The 19,044-nt window shown below is 33.1% G+C and overlaps 1 protein-coding gene across 1 annotated transcript in view; it reads right to left on the minus strand.

The window, feature by feature from the left end:
• GABRG3 (gamma-aminobutyric acid type A receptor subunit gamma3) overlaps positions 1-19,044 on the minus strand; it is a 942,413-nt gene that overhangs the window by 454,933 nt on the left and 468,436 nt on the right. Inside the window, exons 4-5 of the mRNA XM_074300313.1 lie at positions 10,055-10,275; positions 6,982-7,064 (exon numbers count right to left, since the gene is read on the minus strand). Coding sequence (XP_074156414.1) covers positions 6,982-7,064; positions 10,055-10,275 — 304 coding nt within the window. The remainder of the gene's footprint in view (positions 1-6,981; positions 7,065-10,054; positions 10,276-19,044) is intronic.

Genomic DNA, 19,044 nt, shown 5'->3' on the forward strand with positions numbered 1-19,044 from the left:
TAAAAAAAAAAGAAAAAGAAAAGAAATTCATCCAAACTGAATAGGGGACTGAGATTTTAGTTTCTAATCAATCAATCAGTAAATAATTATTAATTGCTAGCAGCTTGGCATAGTGGAAAGAGTGTTGGTCTTACATTCAGGAAGAACTAAGTTAGAATGTACCTTGGGCTGGATGTGTTAGGAAGGTTTTTAATACCTTCACTTAATGGAAGATAAGTTTATCTGATTACTTTTGTTGGAGAGCTTTTGAGCTGCAGAGTTAAAGCCAATCTAGCATCTATGGTAAGTCTGGAACCACTGAAAATCCTGAGTTTGGGATCTTCAGATTGCCAAGAAAGAGCAAAAAGGTACAGCTTACAAATGGAGAAAGGTAGAGTAAATAAAATTTCCCTATTGATTAAAAGTAGGATGGGACCTATGACTATATACTCTTCTTCTATCCCAGAGAGATACAAGTTTCAAAAAAAAAATTCATCATATAATGACACTGAAAATCTTAGGTTGGATTTAATCAGTATAAACAGTTTGTTGTTGTTCATATGCCAATTTTGTATATTCAGCTACAATTAGCAAATTAAAAACCAACAATATGAACAACTAGCATTGAACAAAAAATCCAATCTAGTTGAATTATCACATAATAAGTACAAAAGAAATAGCAATATTGTATTTCAAAACCAAGTTGATATGTGCTTCAAAGAAATCTTTGCTCAAGATTTAATGATTTCCTTTCTACTTGAATTTGGTATCAGCTATCAAAGATAGATTGTAAAGTGAAGAGATGATGTAGGAAGACTAAATAAAAAGCTATTGCAATAGTTTATAGGATATAGGATGATTATCCTGATTAAAAAAATGAATATATACAATGAAATTTATCTAGATCACATATATAAATAATCAAACAAAATCATTATGAAAGGAGGTTTGCACTTTATCAACTATATGAATCAAAAGAAATTACTCAGCAAGAATTTCTTGTGAGGCTACTGTGTAACAGGAATTCTAAGCACTGATGATATGAACAAATATTTTTAAAATTCTCAAAAACTCCTGTCAAAAAGCTCACTGTCCAAGGGGATGATTAGATGAACAACTTTGTTCAAACCCAAGACATATGCAAGATAAATTAGGAAGAATCTCAAAGGAAAGTCACTAATTAAGAAGGGAATAAGATTAAGGATTCTTGTAGAAAGCAAGTTTCTAGTTGTGATGTGAAGGAAGCCAGGGGGAAATATAGAGATGTTTCAGAAGGGTAAGATCCAAGACTATTTCCTGAAAATTATTATATTATATCCTAAAAGACAAGCTATCACATAGAGTATGTTTCCAGTATTAAAAAAAAAAAAAACTTATTGGTAATAAATAATCATCCATTTCTTATGAAGGATGATATCTATTATGTTACATAAATAAATCTTTTTGAAATAGGTATTTAGGTTTCATTCTATAAGAAATAGCCAGTAGGATGATTTCATAAAGGCCTGGAGAGAATTATATGAACTGATGGTAAGTGAAGTGAGTAAAATCAATAGAACATTGTATTTATTTCTTGTGGCAAATCCATAATTGCAAATGCTTGGATAAGGAATTTAGTGACCACTTGGGCTGTCTCTTTTGCTGTTGGCACTGCAAAAGTGAATCCTGAAAAGGTATCTACTACCACATGGATGAAAGACAGACCACCAAAAGATTTATAGTGCGTCACATCCATTTGCCAGATTTCATTGGGTCTCAAACTATGAGGATTCTTCCCTGGAGGGAGTGTAGAAGTGTGGAAAGGAAGACAAGCTCTACAGCTTTTTACTATGCTCCTAGCTTCCTCTCTTGTGATTCCAATTGTAAATGTAAAGCTCGAGCAGCCTGATGATATTTAGAATGAGATTCTTGTGCTTCCTGAAATAAGGGACTACTGGCTAACATGGTTAGAAGGCTGTCTGCCTTTGAATTTCCATCAAAAATAGGACCTGGAAGTTCACTATCTGAGTGGACATGCAAGATATAAATCTTGCCTGGATGTTTTCTCACTTGCTCTTGAAGTTCCTTAAAGATAAATATTAGAGGCTGCAAATTTTATTTGGGCTGTGGCAATTCTTTGTACTACACCTACTGAATAGGCTGAATCAGTAATTATATTTACGTCTCCTGGGTAATAAGTAAGAGCTAGCATGATAGCAAATAGTTCATTCTGTTGAGTGGACTGAAAAGGAGTCCTGACTATTCTCTTTATGGTTAAATCATGAGAGTATACGGCACAAATATTTTCTTTGGAGGCGTCTGTAAAGATTGTTATTTCTTTAAGAGGAACCTTAGAAACCTTTTCTTCAAAAATCCATTGCCAATTATGTAGTAGCCAGGTTATCTTTAATGGAGACCCATGTGCAAAATTTGGAGCTGTGGGCCAATAAAATTTGCCATTCTGGGATGGTCTCACAGCATACATTAATTTGTGCATTAGTATAGAATGTGTATATTTTGACTTATTCCAGATAATTGTATTACTCTCTTAATAGCCTTTAATAAAATCCTAGCCACAAGCACTGGGTAAGGAATAAGGCTTTGTTCTGGTTGTGCTGTTGTCTCCAGAAGCTGCTGATTGCTCTCTGGGAGGAGATCTGCTGTGTCAACTCAAATCTCTTGGACAGATTCTTCTTCCTGTAGAGAGACAACTTCCCTTCCTGCAGAGAGCAGTCTCAAGTCTGGTCCAAAAACAACTCCCTTTTTCCTCCAGAGCTGCCCTTTTTATCCTCCCAGAGAATGGGCGTGGGATAATGCAAGGGCTTCTGGGAAGAATTACTTCAACCAATGAACTTGCTCCTCCTAAGCATGCAAGTCTTCCCCAGGAAAGGCCAAAACTAGAGAATTGTCAAGTACCGACTTAGTAAGAACCTAATATCTCATTATCTCATTTGCACTTAGTAAAAACCTAACAGTCATGACCTCCCTAACTTCTCAAGGAGGTGAGAACCCCCCAAAAATGGTAATCACGCCTTCCCTGACTGCTCAAAAAAGGAGTGAAAACACCATGAAAAAGAGTTGGTCACACCCTCCCTGAGGGAGGGAAATGAAAACACCAAAGGAAATGGGAAATCAAATCAAATTAGTGAGTTTCTGAAAGGGCTCACACTTGAAACAGGTATATATAAATCCATCAATATGGGATGTGTTATAATTGCATAAATTACATAAGCACATAGCAACATAACACAGGCTAGTTGTGAAGTAACAAATAACATGAATCAACATGAGGAATTGTACATGTCCATAAAGTCCTAGAAATAGTCCAGAAGGAATCTGTTGTCCATTAGTTCCTGTGCCAGGAATTCAATAATTCCTGCAAGTTTTGAAGTCCTGCAATATTCTTATTAACAATTTTTCATCTCAAGGAATCCAATGATTCCTGCTGGTTCAAGTCCTGCAACAGTCTTATCTTATGTTAGGGAACCCAATGATTCCTGCAGATTTTGTTTTTAGGTCTTCTCCTTTGTTTTCAGGTTTTTCTCCTTTTCTGTCTCTCTCCAAGTGTTCGTTGACACCCATTTGTTTCCTTCTCCATCTGTTTCCTTCTCTGTCTGTAGAATACAAGCAATCTCTTTCTCCCACGCAGTAAACCTATCTAGTCTCTTCTATTTACCACTTTCTAAATCTCTCCTCATCATTTTGGTAATTACATTGGAGCTATTTGCATTGGAAACTGCCCTGTTGGTTTAAAAAGCATGTATTCCCCCCTATTATAATGCCTTTCTGCTATCTGATTATTTTTTGGATGACTGATCATGTAATCCCTTTCTGCCATGTGATTGCTTTTTGTCATGACCTTCTAAAGACTCTCTGGGTATAAACTCAACTGCCATCATGTTCCATTTATCTTTTGTATGATATCTTGGGTCTGGGTCCTGCCTCTCATTTCTCTGGGTCAATCTACATTCTGAGGCACAGTGGAAGCCCTTGTGGCATTTTGGGTATAGGGTTTTAGGTCTTCTCTCAGCCTGTCTTTTCACTCTATCTCCATATCTACACTGAGCTCTTAGATGTCCAACTTTTCCACATTGAAAACATTGATAATTCTCTCTAGAAGTCCCTTGGATTGTTTATCATAGTTTGGGCATAATAAGCACTTGTGCCCACTGTGGCACAGCATCTTATGATCTCCTCTAAAGGAGCATCTTTGTATAGTCCCCATATAATTCTTTTGCAAATCTCATTAGCATTTTCCTTAGCCAAATGTCTGGTCATTGTTTCTGTAGCTGCATTTTCTCCAATGGTTCTTGTGACAGCTGTTTGTAAACTTTTCACAAAATCCGCAAAGGCTTCATTGGGACTTGTACATTAACTACTGTTTGCCTATTGCATCTGGCTTGAATCCTACATAATTCATGATACTCTGAAAGCCACAACAAGTTTTGTCCAAGTTCTAAATATGTCTTTGCTATGGATTTCCAGTCACTGGGGGTTAAGATTTCATAAGCCAAACTATTTAATAATATCTTAATATAAGACAATGTAGTACCATAAAGTGTGCAATCCTTTTTTAAAACCTTAATTATTTCCAGATCAAAGGCCTGAAAGGTCAAGCTCTTTAGTCACAGGGTATGCATTTATTTTTAAATCAGATATATCCTGTCTTTCATTTTTGCCTTAGCCAATGCCTTTTGTAATCTTGTCATAGGCTGCTTCACAGGTGGTGCTAATTGTATCACTGCCTCTCCCCCTCCTCCTTCTACCTCCACCCATGAAAGGTTAATTGAGGGAGGTAGATTAGGGGATGTGGAATGACCTAATTTCTCCTGCTGTGAAGTAGCACACTCAAAATTGTACTTAACCCCATTCTTATCTGATTTTTCATCCTTTTCACCTAGTTTATTTGACACCTCCCCCTCTTGCTTTTTCGTGTTTTTCCTTATTCTATAATTATATAACTTCTTAAAGCCAGTTATATTAAATTATATGTATTGCGTGTGTCTTTGGAAATTGAGTCAGGTCCATTTTTATTGTAGAATTGACATAGTTGATCTCCTACTAATTTCCATTCCTTTAGATCTAATTCTTTTTCCATAGAGAACCAAGGATATGTGTACTCTACAGTTTCTAAAAGTTCACTGATATGCTCCCAAATTATATTCAAACCTTGGCTTTTCAGAAATCTGACAATGCTCTCTACACATTTTCCTTGAAGAGGAAAAGAAGGCTGTTTTCTAAACATCTGTCCCATTTCAGCTGAAATACTAACAAAGTTTCCTTGTTTATTTTTGTATTCACCCTAATTTCTGGGTTAAGGAGACTTTTTCATTGAAATCAGGATCAGAGGCTTTTTCACTGAGATCAGGATCAGAGGCTTTTCTACTGAAATCAGGATTGTGTCTGTCCCATGTTCACGCGCCAAAATGTAACATTCTTCTCTAAAGATGTAATTTTCTCTGGAAGCAGCTTTCTTGGGGGTCTTCTGGAGGGAGCTTAGTTTCAGTTTTAAGTAATCACCCCAAATGCAGCCAGGAGTTAAAGTCCAAATCCTTTATTGTCTCCATCAAAATCTTATCTCCTTCACTTGTGGCTCGGCTAATTTTTTGGAGACCTTCCAGATCTTGGTTTCAGGGTTATCCGCAGGACAGCCTGCCACCACTTCTCTGTCTTCCTTCATTCTGCCTAACTGAATCCTGGCTTCTCAATCTCCTAGAGTCCATCCTGTTTGAGGCTCTTAGTGTATATATACTCTCTTAAAGGAGTGAATCTTGTGGAATTGTAGTAAGTACTAAGTACATCTAGAGAACTGTTAAGCACCCTGCTAAACAACCGTTGTCTCTAACATTTCCATTGACTTAGCACCTTGTAAGAATTCTAACATGTTTCTATTTGATGAGTAGCTTACCTTAAAGATAAAAATAAAATTTTATGCACACATGATTTAAACTTTATTGTCAGCTAATTGTTTTCCATATTTGGATATTCTCACCCAGAGTAGGAGATAATCAGTAATGTATTTTTTTTTCTTCTCTCCAAAAAATTCAGTAAAATATAGTTCCTCTTCCCCCTCCCCTGCCTTTTTTTTTTTTTTTTTTTTTTTTTGGTCTACCTGATTGATCCAGTCAGGAAACCATTAGGGGAAGAACTAAAAATCATCTTCCTTGGAGGTTTTGTTGTTCTGGTCCAGGTTTGTTATTAGTGTAAAAGAACAATTTATTCATTAAGTCACCTCTGTTGGAAAACAATTTGATTGCCTGTAATCCATCCAAATTTCTTCTGATTCACACTGCAGTTATTACAACCAACACCAATTGAAATATGCAACATATGTTGATCAAATAAACCTGCCTTTCTAAGCAATGACATTTCACTTGTCCCATTTGTTTTGTCAAACATTGGTAAGAGATCATTTATAACATAATAACTGAATTAGGCTATTCTGTTTTATCTTCTGTAGGTGTTCTTACTGTATAGCACTGTGCTAAAAAGAATTCTTGTCAGATACAAATGCATGACTTACAATTCTGTCAAGACTTTTTACTAACAGGAATATTGATGGATATAATCATAAACAATACAAATCCATACAAATGACCGAAGGCTGAGTGAGCTGTGATTGCATGTGGTAACACTAAAAATTTTAATTTAAGCAAAGTTATTCATATTTGAAACAAAAATTTTACCTCTTACCTGACAAAAACTTTTACTTTCCTTCAATATGATATACTCTAATTTAAAAAAGCATTTTTCTTTTTCTTTCTTAAAAAACAGTTATAAGGTAAACTTCTAAAAATTGGTTGATGGGGTGCCTCTCAAGTTTATCAAAGGACTCTCTATCATGACCAAGGCTTTGAATTATAATACTGAAGTGAAAATTACACCTTTGGGAAGCACCAATTAACATCATCTATCTATACTGGAGGAAAATTTTATAACCTCACAACTTACTATGAATTAGAACTATATATTATTGTGTATATTCAAGGTTAAGATAGTCTCAAAAATGAAGACAATACTTACAGCTGGAGAATATCAGTGGACATGAATGTTCATCCATTGGAAAATTATGAAGCTGCAACTGGCATTCCGCATTGATGGTGAGCCTATCAAAAATTCAAATATCACTTTTACGGCCACATACATTAGGACACAGTTCACAAGGTTTGTTGGCAACTACTTATGTCCAGGAATACAACATATGTGTAATTTACAATCTGATGCAAATTGACAGTATTTAATTTAACACCAGTCTTCAGGCCCTTTTTTTTTGTACTACCAGCAAAGGTTAAATAATTTGCTAACTAATTAGGAAATACAAATGCCTGGTTAAAAAAAAAAAAAGTGACAATACCACCACCAACAACAATAACAGACCCAAATCATTTCAAATTCAATCAAATATTTTTCTTACCTTTGTTCAAAATAGCCATGTGTCTGAATTTTTAATTGCCCATATATGTTTTCAATATGGTTATGTGCATAGTTAAGAATATCATCCTCTCCACTCATTTGCATAAACCCTTTTAGATTCATTTTATTAGAAAATAATTATTAAAAAAGAAAAAGAATGGTATAGGAAAAAGAGGGCTATCCTTGGATATAAATAGACAAGGAGTCAAGTCCTACCTGTGAAACTTTTTTTGCTATGTGATGAGGGCCAATCAATTTGACTTCTTAGTCCTTTATACAACTCACTAAGATTTAGAATTAACATTGAATGACAGAGGAGTTGTAAATCTATGTTAGGAAGTACCATACCAGGAATTTCCCGAGTTGATGAAATCATAGATCTACAAACCCTTTCTGTCTCTCTCTTGGACCAATTTAAAAAAAAAAGTTGAGAGATATTAGAGGATGGAGGAATATATTCAACTTATTTCACAAGGAAGACTCAAATACAAAAATGAATACTGATATCTATATGATTTTGCATCAATAGACAAGATTGCCTCTAAGAGAATGAAGAGATATCATAGCAAATCTTGAATAGGTTTGATGACTGAGAAACCATTAAGTTTTTTAACTTGGTTTGCATTTTCTTGAGGGAAAGAGTAAAGAATTAAGGGGGCAAAGGTATAAAACTTAGTTCTAGTATATGTGCTCAACATTAAAAGGACTCCTCTGGAGTCATCAGTTTTCCCTCATAAAAAAGTAGCATTTAGAATTTTTGCTTTTTTTTGTATCAGGAAAGAAAGCCATGTCTTCATTCTGATACTATTAACAGACATAGTAATGATTTTATGGATTTTTCTCCATTTTCTGACCATTTTGTAAGGGGCACATTTCATGATGTTAGAACTAGATGGGACCTTAGAAATTATCTATCTCATCATATTGACAGTTGAATTCGAGGTTGTAGTACATAAAATAACTTAGAATCATTGCATAGGTGGTAAATGATCCTGGGTTTGGTCATCACTCCCAAGTCTTTTTTTCCAGATGTGATATTCTATCCTCTACAACATGCTGCCTACCATGGTCATAAGCCACTTTGAAATTTTTTTCAAGATCATCCAGTCTTAGAGAAATGTCATTTGTAAGGCAGCACCACTAACCTCCCTTTAATCACCTTTAATCAGAACCCTGAAAATCTATTGACAGCAATGTACAATTAGAAGAGTTTGATCTCTTCAGATTTTCCGTTCTGTGTACTGTTATTTCCTTGTACTTTTGATTAGGTAACAAACAAAAGTCTGCAGTCTTAAATCCCTAAGGGTAATGATAGATCCATACCAGAAAAGACATGAATAAATAGTTGCCAACTTGATATCATAAGCTGTCAGAATTTTCACTGATTTGCTTTCACCAATATGATAACCATATGTAAGCAAAGCTTAAAGCCAAAAAACATTAGTGTCACAAATAATAAAATCTCCTTGGAAATCTAATCAAAAAGTCAAAACTGAGGGGCAAAGTTGACTAACATCTGTTTTAGGGACCCTGAATAATCATTTAAGAGTTGAGAATGTAGCTATCAGTCCATTTATATGACTATTTCCCATGATAACTTCAGTGATTTTTTGTCATCATGTGGTCTATAAAAGAACAATCCACATCTTGATAGCTAGTTAGGCATTTTGGGATGTGATTACTAATCAGACATGCCTTCAAGGGCATTTATTAATAACTGAAGGAAGGAGATTTCATTATACTGGAACTGCAATATTTCCCATGAATTAAGTAAAAGTGTTCGTTTAAAGGAATTATTTATGTGTTATTTTAGAAAGCCTTTGTTACTGTCTTTCATTAAAAAATCTGAATGGTGCTATATTAGACTTAGTAAATTAGATTTAGTAAAATGATAGCATTTCCATTTGGGAGGGGGTTGTTATTGTTGTTGTGTGAGTGTGTTCTTGCAAAAGGGATACAAGAAGTACAAATTAAGGATATATTCATATAGCCATGCATATATATATATATATATATGTGTGTAAATATATATTTTTAAATGAAATGTTTTTGACATTCAAAGTTGTAATTCATTTTATTTGGTCAACCTTTGGTTTATTGAGCTGATTTTCTCTTATTATGTACCAAGACTTAGGCACTCCTAATAAACATTCTTCCCATTAGATTCTATATTCATTTTAGTTGTGTAAAATAAAGAAATCTCTCTCTCTCTCTCTCTCTCTCTCTCTCTCTCTCTCTCTCTCTCTCTCTCTCTCTCTCTATCTCTCTTTCTCTGTCTCTCTCTGTGTCTCTCTGTCTCTCTCTCTCTCTCCCTCAGTTTTCAGTCATTATCCTCTATACCATGCCTTCCAGAATATTGCATCATGCTAATTAAAACAAAAACAAAAATGAAAACAAAACAAACAAACAAACAAACAAAAACCTTCTATGGTCTTACAGTTAATATGTGAACAAGGTAAAAAGCATGAAGATAATTTTCTTGGATTTCCATCTTTCACATTGTATACTTAGCATTGGGACCACTGGAATATTTTCATGTAAAGTTGTGTAAAACATGCAAAATTCATGAAATTTCAAAATGGGAGCACTATTGCATTCTAATTTAATAGCCCTAAATAAAATTGAATAGAAATAAAGGAAATTTTTATTCCCAATGTTACCAAGTAAATAGATGCACTCTTACCTTAATGTATACAAGATTTTCCCATCATTCCATATTCTAAGGAGTTGGTTGGGAGTGGTAATCCAGTGAGCTTCTGCAGTTTTTGAGTTCCGGAAGATAGTATCTGGAATCCAGATTAACCCAACCATATTGCTGTTCAGAGTTAGTATTTTCATTGTGCTATTGAATCGAAGGCGGCTGTCTGTCCAAGTCTGAGCAAAAAATATGTCAATTTGGTACTCCTGGCAAGAAAACAAAAAGAAAGCAGATGATTTATTAATAGCTGTTTCTAATATGTCCTGTCTATCTTAAAGATCACCTTTTCTAAACTCTCCCTTTTTCACATTTCTAATTTTTTCTAATTTTTGGAATCACATTTAGTCCTTTCTTAGCTCATTATTTATGATCTAAATGCTTTTCTCAGAGAAGTTAGACTGCAACTTTATAATAATGCAGTATGCAACATATAATATTTGTTCTACCACCTTGTGAACAGTGGTTTCTTGACATTTCTGTATAATGACAGGTGTATAAATTTTAAAATTCAGAGAGCACTGAAGATAATCTTTGGCAAAGTAAATGAGCTAATAGCAGGCAAATGGAGTTAAAAAGAATAGCATTTACTCTTCCAGAACATTAATTGTTTCATTTTCACCCAGTCACTTAGATATCCTTTTGTATGTTTAGCCCTAAGCAGAAAAATATTATACCAGCATTTTGTTATCATTATAGATGCAAATTCATTATTATTCTTTCTAGATAATACCTCTCATTTCCTCCTCTTTTTCCCCCATTAGCAAGTACTCAGATCTGAAAAGAACTTTATTAATATGCTAATAAAGTAGCCTCTAGTTGCAATGGTGAGATGGTATGATTTAAGATGCTGGACCTATTCCCTCCCTTCCCTATAGGGTTTATGCTAAATAGCTCTAAACAATGTGAATGGATTAGTAAACTTTTGATTTTTTGTAGGCTCATATGACTAATCTTTTAAAAAAATTTCATTTTTTAAAAAATGTAACTTTTATTCCAATAGCTGGCCAAAGCTGTATGATAGTGAGAAAATAACTTAACCTCCTTAATAGAAGGAATATGTTGAGTCACAGATGAGTTGCAAACTACATTGGCAAAGAGAGTTCACAAATCAAGGGTAAAACACAATTCATCTTAATTTAACAAGCTTTGTTGTTTCATATGTCCTGGGATTTGTATTTTTATTTGGGTACAAAAGTCAAACATGAAACTGCCCTTTCCCATTAGATGTTAGAATTTTACTATGGAAAAGATTTATTTACACTGATAAGTAAACTAAGAGATACAGAAAAAAAAAAAAAAAACTTATTGGGGATACTGAAAATTGTCACCATCAGGAAAATTATTTTGGAGGATGTAGCACTTGACATGACACTTGAATGAAGATTTCATAAAGGAGAATTGAAATTCTAAAATGATATTTGGATTCTGATAAAGATTTGGATTTTTGAATGGAGATTTTGAAATTCCAAATGTGACAGAGAAGAGGAATAGCATTCTAGGCCTTTTGTAAAATCACAAGAAGGAGTCATGGAACATTCCTAAATTAAAAAAAAAAAAAAAAAGAGTATGAGGATTTGTTTAGAAATTAGATTAAATGAAGAACAATTATATAAAATAAATTTAGAAAAATATTTTGGGAGCGCTTTAAATGACAATTATATCTTAGTGACAAAAGTGACCCCACTGAAACTTCATGAGCAAGATCGTTACAAAGATAGAAGTGCATTGTAAGAATAATGACAGGCATCTATGTAGGTGTTAGTATGATGATAGTAATGTACTAAGAACCCACAAGAGAGCAGATTAGACTCATTTTTTTCCCTCTTGAAAAGTTTTTGAAACTCATGATTTATGTTTTTTTTTTAGGAGTCTAAGTCTTTGTTCCTAACTGCAAAAACAGCCAAAAGGGAATAGAACCCTCTTCTATGAGGCTTCATATCTCACATTAGGCAAATGGCCAACACTAAAGCACAAAATCAATCTATTAAATTGTAGACATGGATAGACTTGCATGAAACACTGAATTAATTGTATATTTAACAAATATACAATTTATCTGCTGTAGGTAAACTTGCTTTTATTAAATGTTTAATAGACTATAATTGTATAATTTATTCTGATTCTCACTCTGAAGGAGTTTTTAACATAGGACATTCAAGATTCTAAATATGGAGAGTATTCATAGAAAGTATGGAGGCAGGCACCAGGTTGGAATAAGGCCTTTTATTAGAAGGATTAGTGTCTCCTCAAAAAATAAGCCAAAAAATCCAGACATTTTTTCATTTCACAGATGCAAACATATTGTAACAGAAAATAAATTTTATATATTTATTAGCATATAATAATATATTTATATATTATAATGCTATAATATATATTTAATAAATTTTATATGTTTATTAGCATAGTATTGTTCATTTCAATTGGTCCATTTTATCAAATGGCTGTGGATTATTAAAGTGATTCTAAGAGATCTTGTCTTTTAAAATTTCTTTTTTTGCCATTATGACACAGGAGGATAACTTTTCCACATATGCAACATTGTTCTCTCTTACAGAGATTATATAAAAATAGGTGGCAATAAATATAATAACTCCATCAAGAATGACATTATTTAATTGACCAAAGAAGTAAAAGCAAAAGGAACAAAACATTAGCAGTATCTTCCAAATTCTGCTTCCAAGAGACACAAAAATTAGTCCTGTATGGTAACATTATTTTCCCACTATATCTTTTACTCATGATCATATCTGAGACCTCCTCTTGGTAACAGTGTAACATGCTTACTCTGACCATTAAATTGTTTCTAAATTTAATAATATTTGAGGAAAGAAAATACACACAAAAAAGGTATTTTTGGTTTTATTATAAAAGCAATCTTTTTTTTTTTTTTTTTTTTTTTTGTAATGCAGTTATTCATTGTTTTTCCACAGCCAAAAAAAAAATCCCAAATGGATTTTTGGACTATATACAACATTTTCAGATTCATAAATATCTGTGATATTAAAGAGTCTAATGTACAAATAATTTATTTGAAAGGCAAATACTGAATTTAAAAGTGACAGGGGAAAACTAATTATGTATGGAATTCATCATTACAAATTTTTGAGGATTCCTAAATAATTTGTTTTATTAATTTGATATTAATTAAACTGTTTAATGAATCCTAATAATCATGAATGAATTTGGAGTGTGGAAGATGTTAGTACAACAACAAAAAATTTGTACTCACGAATATAACATTCAATGTATGTAGCTTTGATAGAACTACAAAAAAGGATTCCTAACTTAAGTACTGATGTGGAAAAACAGAGACTGTACACTCTTAAGCAACTGTGAGTATGGTATTATAGAGTTAATTTTTTATAGATGATGTTATCAATACATATCAAATTTCATCTTTGCCAAAAACCTCAGGAAAACATTGCCTATACCAGCACTGTATCACAATGATACAATTATGCATTTTCAAATATCCAAAATGTTATGAACTCTGTAGCATGACTTTTCTATTTTTTCAAAATACTGAACTAATTCCGTGGTTAATGATCTTACCTCAGGCTTTAGCCAAAAAAATCACTAACTCCCCTAAGTATCAGATTGTATAACAGTATTAAATTACTACATGTGACTAACTAACATTTTTCTTATGAAACTAATTACCTCCTATAGCATTAATTCTCCAAATATGCTTTTAAAGGACTTTTGCCTAAGAATGGATTTTTTCCATGGTGATGAAGATCATAAGTAGAATCTTGTTTTATCTCTTCACTTAAGTTCTATTACTTGGGCTGAACTCATGAGGATATCAAAATATCTCAATTTTAGTGTGATTTATTGGAAAGTTAACACCAACCCTTTCTTTCTCTTACACTTTCCTTAGAAAAACAAGGAAGAGCAAGAAACATTAAGATTCTTAAGTATTTACTATATGCTAAATCCAGTAAAAAAAAGTACTGAGGGTATAAATGGATGTTTAAAAAAAAAAAAAAACAGTTCTGGTGTTAAGGAATTTACATTCTAATAGAGGAAGACAGCTCACAAAAGAGAGCAGAGATAATTATATGAGACTTTGTGTAGAGGGGCTATTCACTGAGCCTTGGACTTTGAAGTCTGGAGTAGATGGAAGATCAAGGGCTAGCTAATTTCTAAAGCATGAAGTCTAAGATGAAAAGTCAAAAGCAGAAACATTAGGGGAATATTTTTTCTAAAAGGAAGACTGCAGAATGAACTTGAGAATGGGAAAAAGGAGTTGGTACATTGGAGCATGTTCTATGGTTAGGTCACAAAGTTAGATATATGTTCCCGGATGAGGAAAACCCAGAAACTGTCAGAAATTAAGCTGCAATGGCAGTTGAGAAATAGTATTTTTGGAGAGAGAAGAGAAAATCCATTTCTACTTCTCTTCTGTATTGATTTTCATTCCTATCTTAATGCTAATAATATATAACATGAAAGCTACTCTTAGAAGTCCCTGGTGACTTCTTTCTTATAAAATAAAAGAACTTTTCTTTATTTTTACTTTCCTAGACTTAACCTTAGTTACCATTAAGGTTCTTCCTAGTTCTAAATCTACAATTACATATGAAAAAATATATGTGTGTGTGTGTATTTCATGTATAATAAAGCCCATTAAAACTTTCCTAAAATGAATTGATGAATTAAAAATGTTTGTGAGGTCTGACAAGATGTTATTACTCAGCACTGGGATTAGAAATGAAAGAAGTCTTTTTGGAAGTGACAGCATTTAAATTGTATATTAAATAATAAAAGGAAATTCAACAACAAAAGGGAAGGATGTGAGGCATTCTAGTGATAGGGAATAGCTGTTGTTGTTTGTCTTTTTCAAAGAACATAAGCTGATGTAATGACACAGAAGTGAATCGGATTTAAGTAAGAGAAGGCTGTGCAAAGTCAACTGCCTCACTTTTCCCTCCAGAGCCATCTGGGTCTAGTGGCCAGATATAGATCAGGACACTAGGAGATGGCCCTGGATGCAATGAGAAATCTGGGCCTTTTTAAGCTAAGATCTTCAACAGGTCTCAGTTTGACTGAAGTTTTACCCATTCAGTGATTAAAGTTAGGTAGCAACTAAGATAAAGAATCTCCCTTTTCACCTAATTAAAAAAAAAAGTTCCAAGAAAAAAATCTGGGAGAGGAAGACCATTGGTAAGGAGCACCTGAAACATTTCTAGACAGTTACAGATAAGAGGATACAGCTAATAATATAATTTTGTTGCCCTGCTCTTAGAAATGAGAAGAGGTCATTATTATAGCTTGAAATCAAGACAGCTCCTTTGTTCAACATTCATTCTGTATTCCTTATTTGATACAAGGGTCAAACAGAGGAGATGTTGTGGAGAAACAATTGATAGGGTCATAGATCTGGGACTTGTAAGGAACCTCAAAGATTACTACCTGATTTTACTGAGGAGGAAATTGAAAGTCTTCAAAGTTTTTAACCTAGTCAAAGGTTAAACAAATATTACTTTGCAGAGGTCAGATCTGCATGATCTTAATGATTTTTCTTCTAAATCATCCTGTGATCTACATGGTTAGAGTATGTGAGGGGTTAGAAAGAGTGAAGAATCACAAATACCTATGAGACTATGAACAAAGAGGCCAGAGTAATGTTATAGATAGGATAAGGAAGTATTAAGGATAAACAACTTTCAATGAAAATATAATATTCTATAGCTTGGAGATTTTGAACTAGTGTTTCTACATTTATATTCAGGAGAAAATGATTAAGAATGGCTTGGAGGGGCAACTAGGTGGCACAGTGGATAGAGCACCAGCACTGAATTCAGGAGGACCCGAGTTCCAATCTGGTTTCAGACACTTAACACTTCCTAGCTGTGTGACCCTGGGCAAGCCACTTAAGCCCAGCCTCAAGGAAAAAAAAAAAAAAAAAAAAGAATGGCTTGGAGATTCTGGTTTGGGAAGCAGAAGGGAGATCATGATTGTAAAAATATAGTTTTTAGATTTATCTTTTCAGAAGCACTGAGGGGAACTAGGGAGACTGAATTAGATTGCTAAGGCAGCCAATAATTACAAATAAATAAATAAAAATCCAAAACTTTAGATAATTTCTCCCAATCTATCCAACCCAATAAGTATTTAAATGCCTATTATGTTTCAGATATCATGACAGATATTAGAGATACAAAGACAAAATCAAATGAATTACAGTTTTGTTTTTCTAGGTATATCAGCAGAAATGGGCTATTCTCTGGCTTAGAGCTTACATCTAGAATAACATCTTCATTTAAAACCAGCCTTTTAAAAATGTTTATTATAACATTCAAATTGGTATGCATTTGAACTATAAAAATCCAAGCTTATTATCCAAGATTTTGCTTGAGGAAATGTCAATATATATAAAATCCTGATTTAAACTGATCCCAAAATAGAAATCAGCCAGAGGCTAATAAATGCTCCAGAAGGAAAAAGCAAAATATATAGGCATGATTAGGAGTCTTTCTCTTCAGATGCTGTCAGATAAAGGGCACAAAAATATTTCATCAGCAGAAATACTTTTGTCCATTTTTGAAGATATTCTGAAGATAGAGAGCTCATCAACAACTCTGGATTCTCTAGGGGACTGCGATATCTACTAAATAGTTCACTTTAGAAGCAGCTGAAATGTCTCTGTTCTGGGTTAAAACTACAGAAGTGATAATATAGTTTATAATACCTAAGGATTTCATTTTCAGTTTTTATATAGACATCATAAGTTCTTGAGTCTGGAAAAGACCTTCAATATCATCAAGCTATGTACTTAGACTATCTAGCCTCAAACACTCATTTTAGCAGTGCAGAAACAAGGATCCAAGTAGGTTATGATTTGCCAGAGTCTGACAGGTGTTAAGTTGCAGAGCCAAAAATAAAAGGTAATCTTTGAGGGAGGAGTAAGTGTTATTAACTAGAATGGATCAAAACAAAAGCTTAATAGAGGATGCAGCATTTGAATTAAACATCAAAGGATGTGTAGAATTCATTAAGTGGAGAGGTAGAAAGAGAAGGAGAGAGCATTCAAGGTATAGAATATGTATTTTGCAAACAGAGAAGAACAGAGATACATTTCCTGGATATTCCTTAGATACCTTAAAATAGAACTCATCCTTTTCCATCTAAACATATAGGTATTGGAAAAGTAAAATGGCACAAAGGATAAAATATCAGATTTGGAATTTTGACTGGTCAAAGATTAAATAAATAGTAGAGATCAGATCTGAATCTATATTTTCTGACTTTAGAGCCAGTGATTTTTCTTCTGAACCACCTTGGTATCTATTTAGTTACTGTGAGGGGTTAGAAAGAGTGAAAAATAAAAAATAACTACAAGACTATGAACAAGGTAGCTTTACATTCTGCCTCACTTAACTAATAGCTCTGGGACAAATTATATGTGTATAAAGTTAATAAATAAACACACATATAATATGTATGTATTGTAAATAAGGTAAAATAGTTAAATACAAATTAGTTTGGGAAAGAATAAAACAGCATCTAGGGAGGAAAGCCTTCTTGTAGAAGGTGATGCTTGAGTTGATTTTTGAAAGAAGATATTGTAAGAAGTAAGGAGGAAATCCATTGTAGATCTGAAGGAATGTATAAATCCAATATAAAGGTATAGAATTAGGTGATGGAATGTTGTCCTCTTCCTCTCTGTGAAGTAGGAGATTGAATCACTTGGTCTAATTCTTTTTTAAAAATTATATTTGAGGGATTGAGGAGAGAAAATGTTTACAATAGTTATTTTAGGAAATAAAAAATGAAAATTATGAGAGCAGGAAAGAATGATTAGGATTTAAAATAAATATATGTGCCCAAGGAAAAGTAGCATTAGAGAAGGTGATTGACAAAGTAGGGAGATATCAAAGTACTAGATAGAAATCATATTAAACTCAGAATTAGTTATAATGTTGTTAGGAAGTACAAAGATAGAGTTTTTCCCCCTAAGAATTTAATTTCAGAACTCTGGAAGTTTAAAATGATTCCTATTTATAAAATTGAAAGATTTAAAAAATGAAATCATATCATATGATCATTTTATTATAAGTTAGGATTAGAAGTTACATTGGACATCCTCTAGTACAATCCTCTTCTTTTAAAGGTGAACAAACTGAGGCCAGTCACATAATTTATTTTGAGATCATGCAGGTAATAAGTACGAGATCTAGAATTGATTCAAAGTCCTTTGCATCCAAATCCAATGTTCTTTCCTCTATACTACAATGCCTATGATTGAACTTCTATAAAAAAATAAGTCAATTACTTTGACTTATGTGATCATGTGATGAGAGGAGACATTCACTCGAATTAAGTTCATTCAGAATATCTGTGAACAATGGTATGGAAAAATTGAGCTGCATGCTAGGTATTAATTGAAGAAATTAGAACATGAATTGGAAGGTTCTTAAAGACTGTAACAAGCCAAGAGACATGGGATGAAAAAAATGCCATCCATATCAAGAGAGAATTATGGAGAGAATGAAGATCGAAGCATAGCATTTTCATCTTTGTTTTTTTGATTCGCTTTTTATTTCTCGTGATTTTTTTCTGATTTTTCTTGAACAATATATGATAAATATGAACATATGTTTAAAAGTATTGTACATGTATGACCTTTATCAAACTGATTGTTGTCTTGGGGAAGGAAGGAAGAGAAAAAATTGGAACATGAAATCTTACAAAAATGAATATTGAATATTATATTTATATGTGTTTAAAATACTATTGAAAAAAACTGTAACAAGTATAGGAAAATTAGGATACAAATTCAGCTTAGAGCCCTCAAAGAGAAAAATTAAGTGACAAAAAGTAACAGCTTAGATGCAGTATTAAAGAATAAGTTGTGGTTCAAGAGGAATTAGAAAAAAATAATTGCCATTAAAAGCCACTCAGAGGAAATCCAACTTGCGATTAAAATAAGAAAGAATTAATATTGTGGGAAAATTAGAGAATTAACA

Source organism: Sminthopsis crassicaudata, chromosome 3 (genome assembly GCF_048593235.1).
Source record: "Sminthopsis crassicaudata isolate SCR6 chromosome 3, ASM4859323v1, whole genome shotgun sequence".
Lineage (NCBI taxonomy): Eukaryota > Metazoa > Chordata > Mammalia > Dasyuromorphia > Dasyuridae > Sminthopsis > Sminthopsis crassicaudata.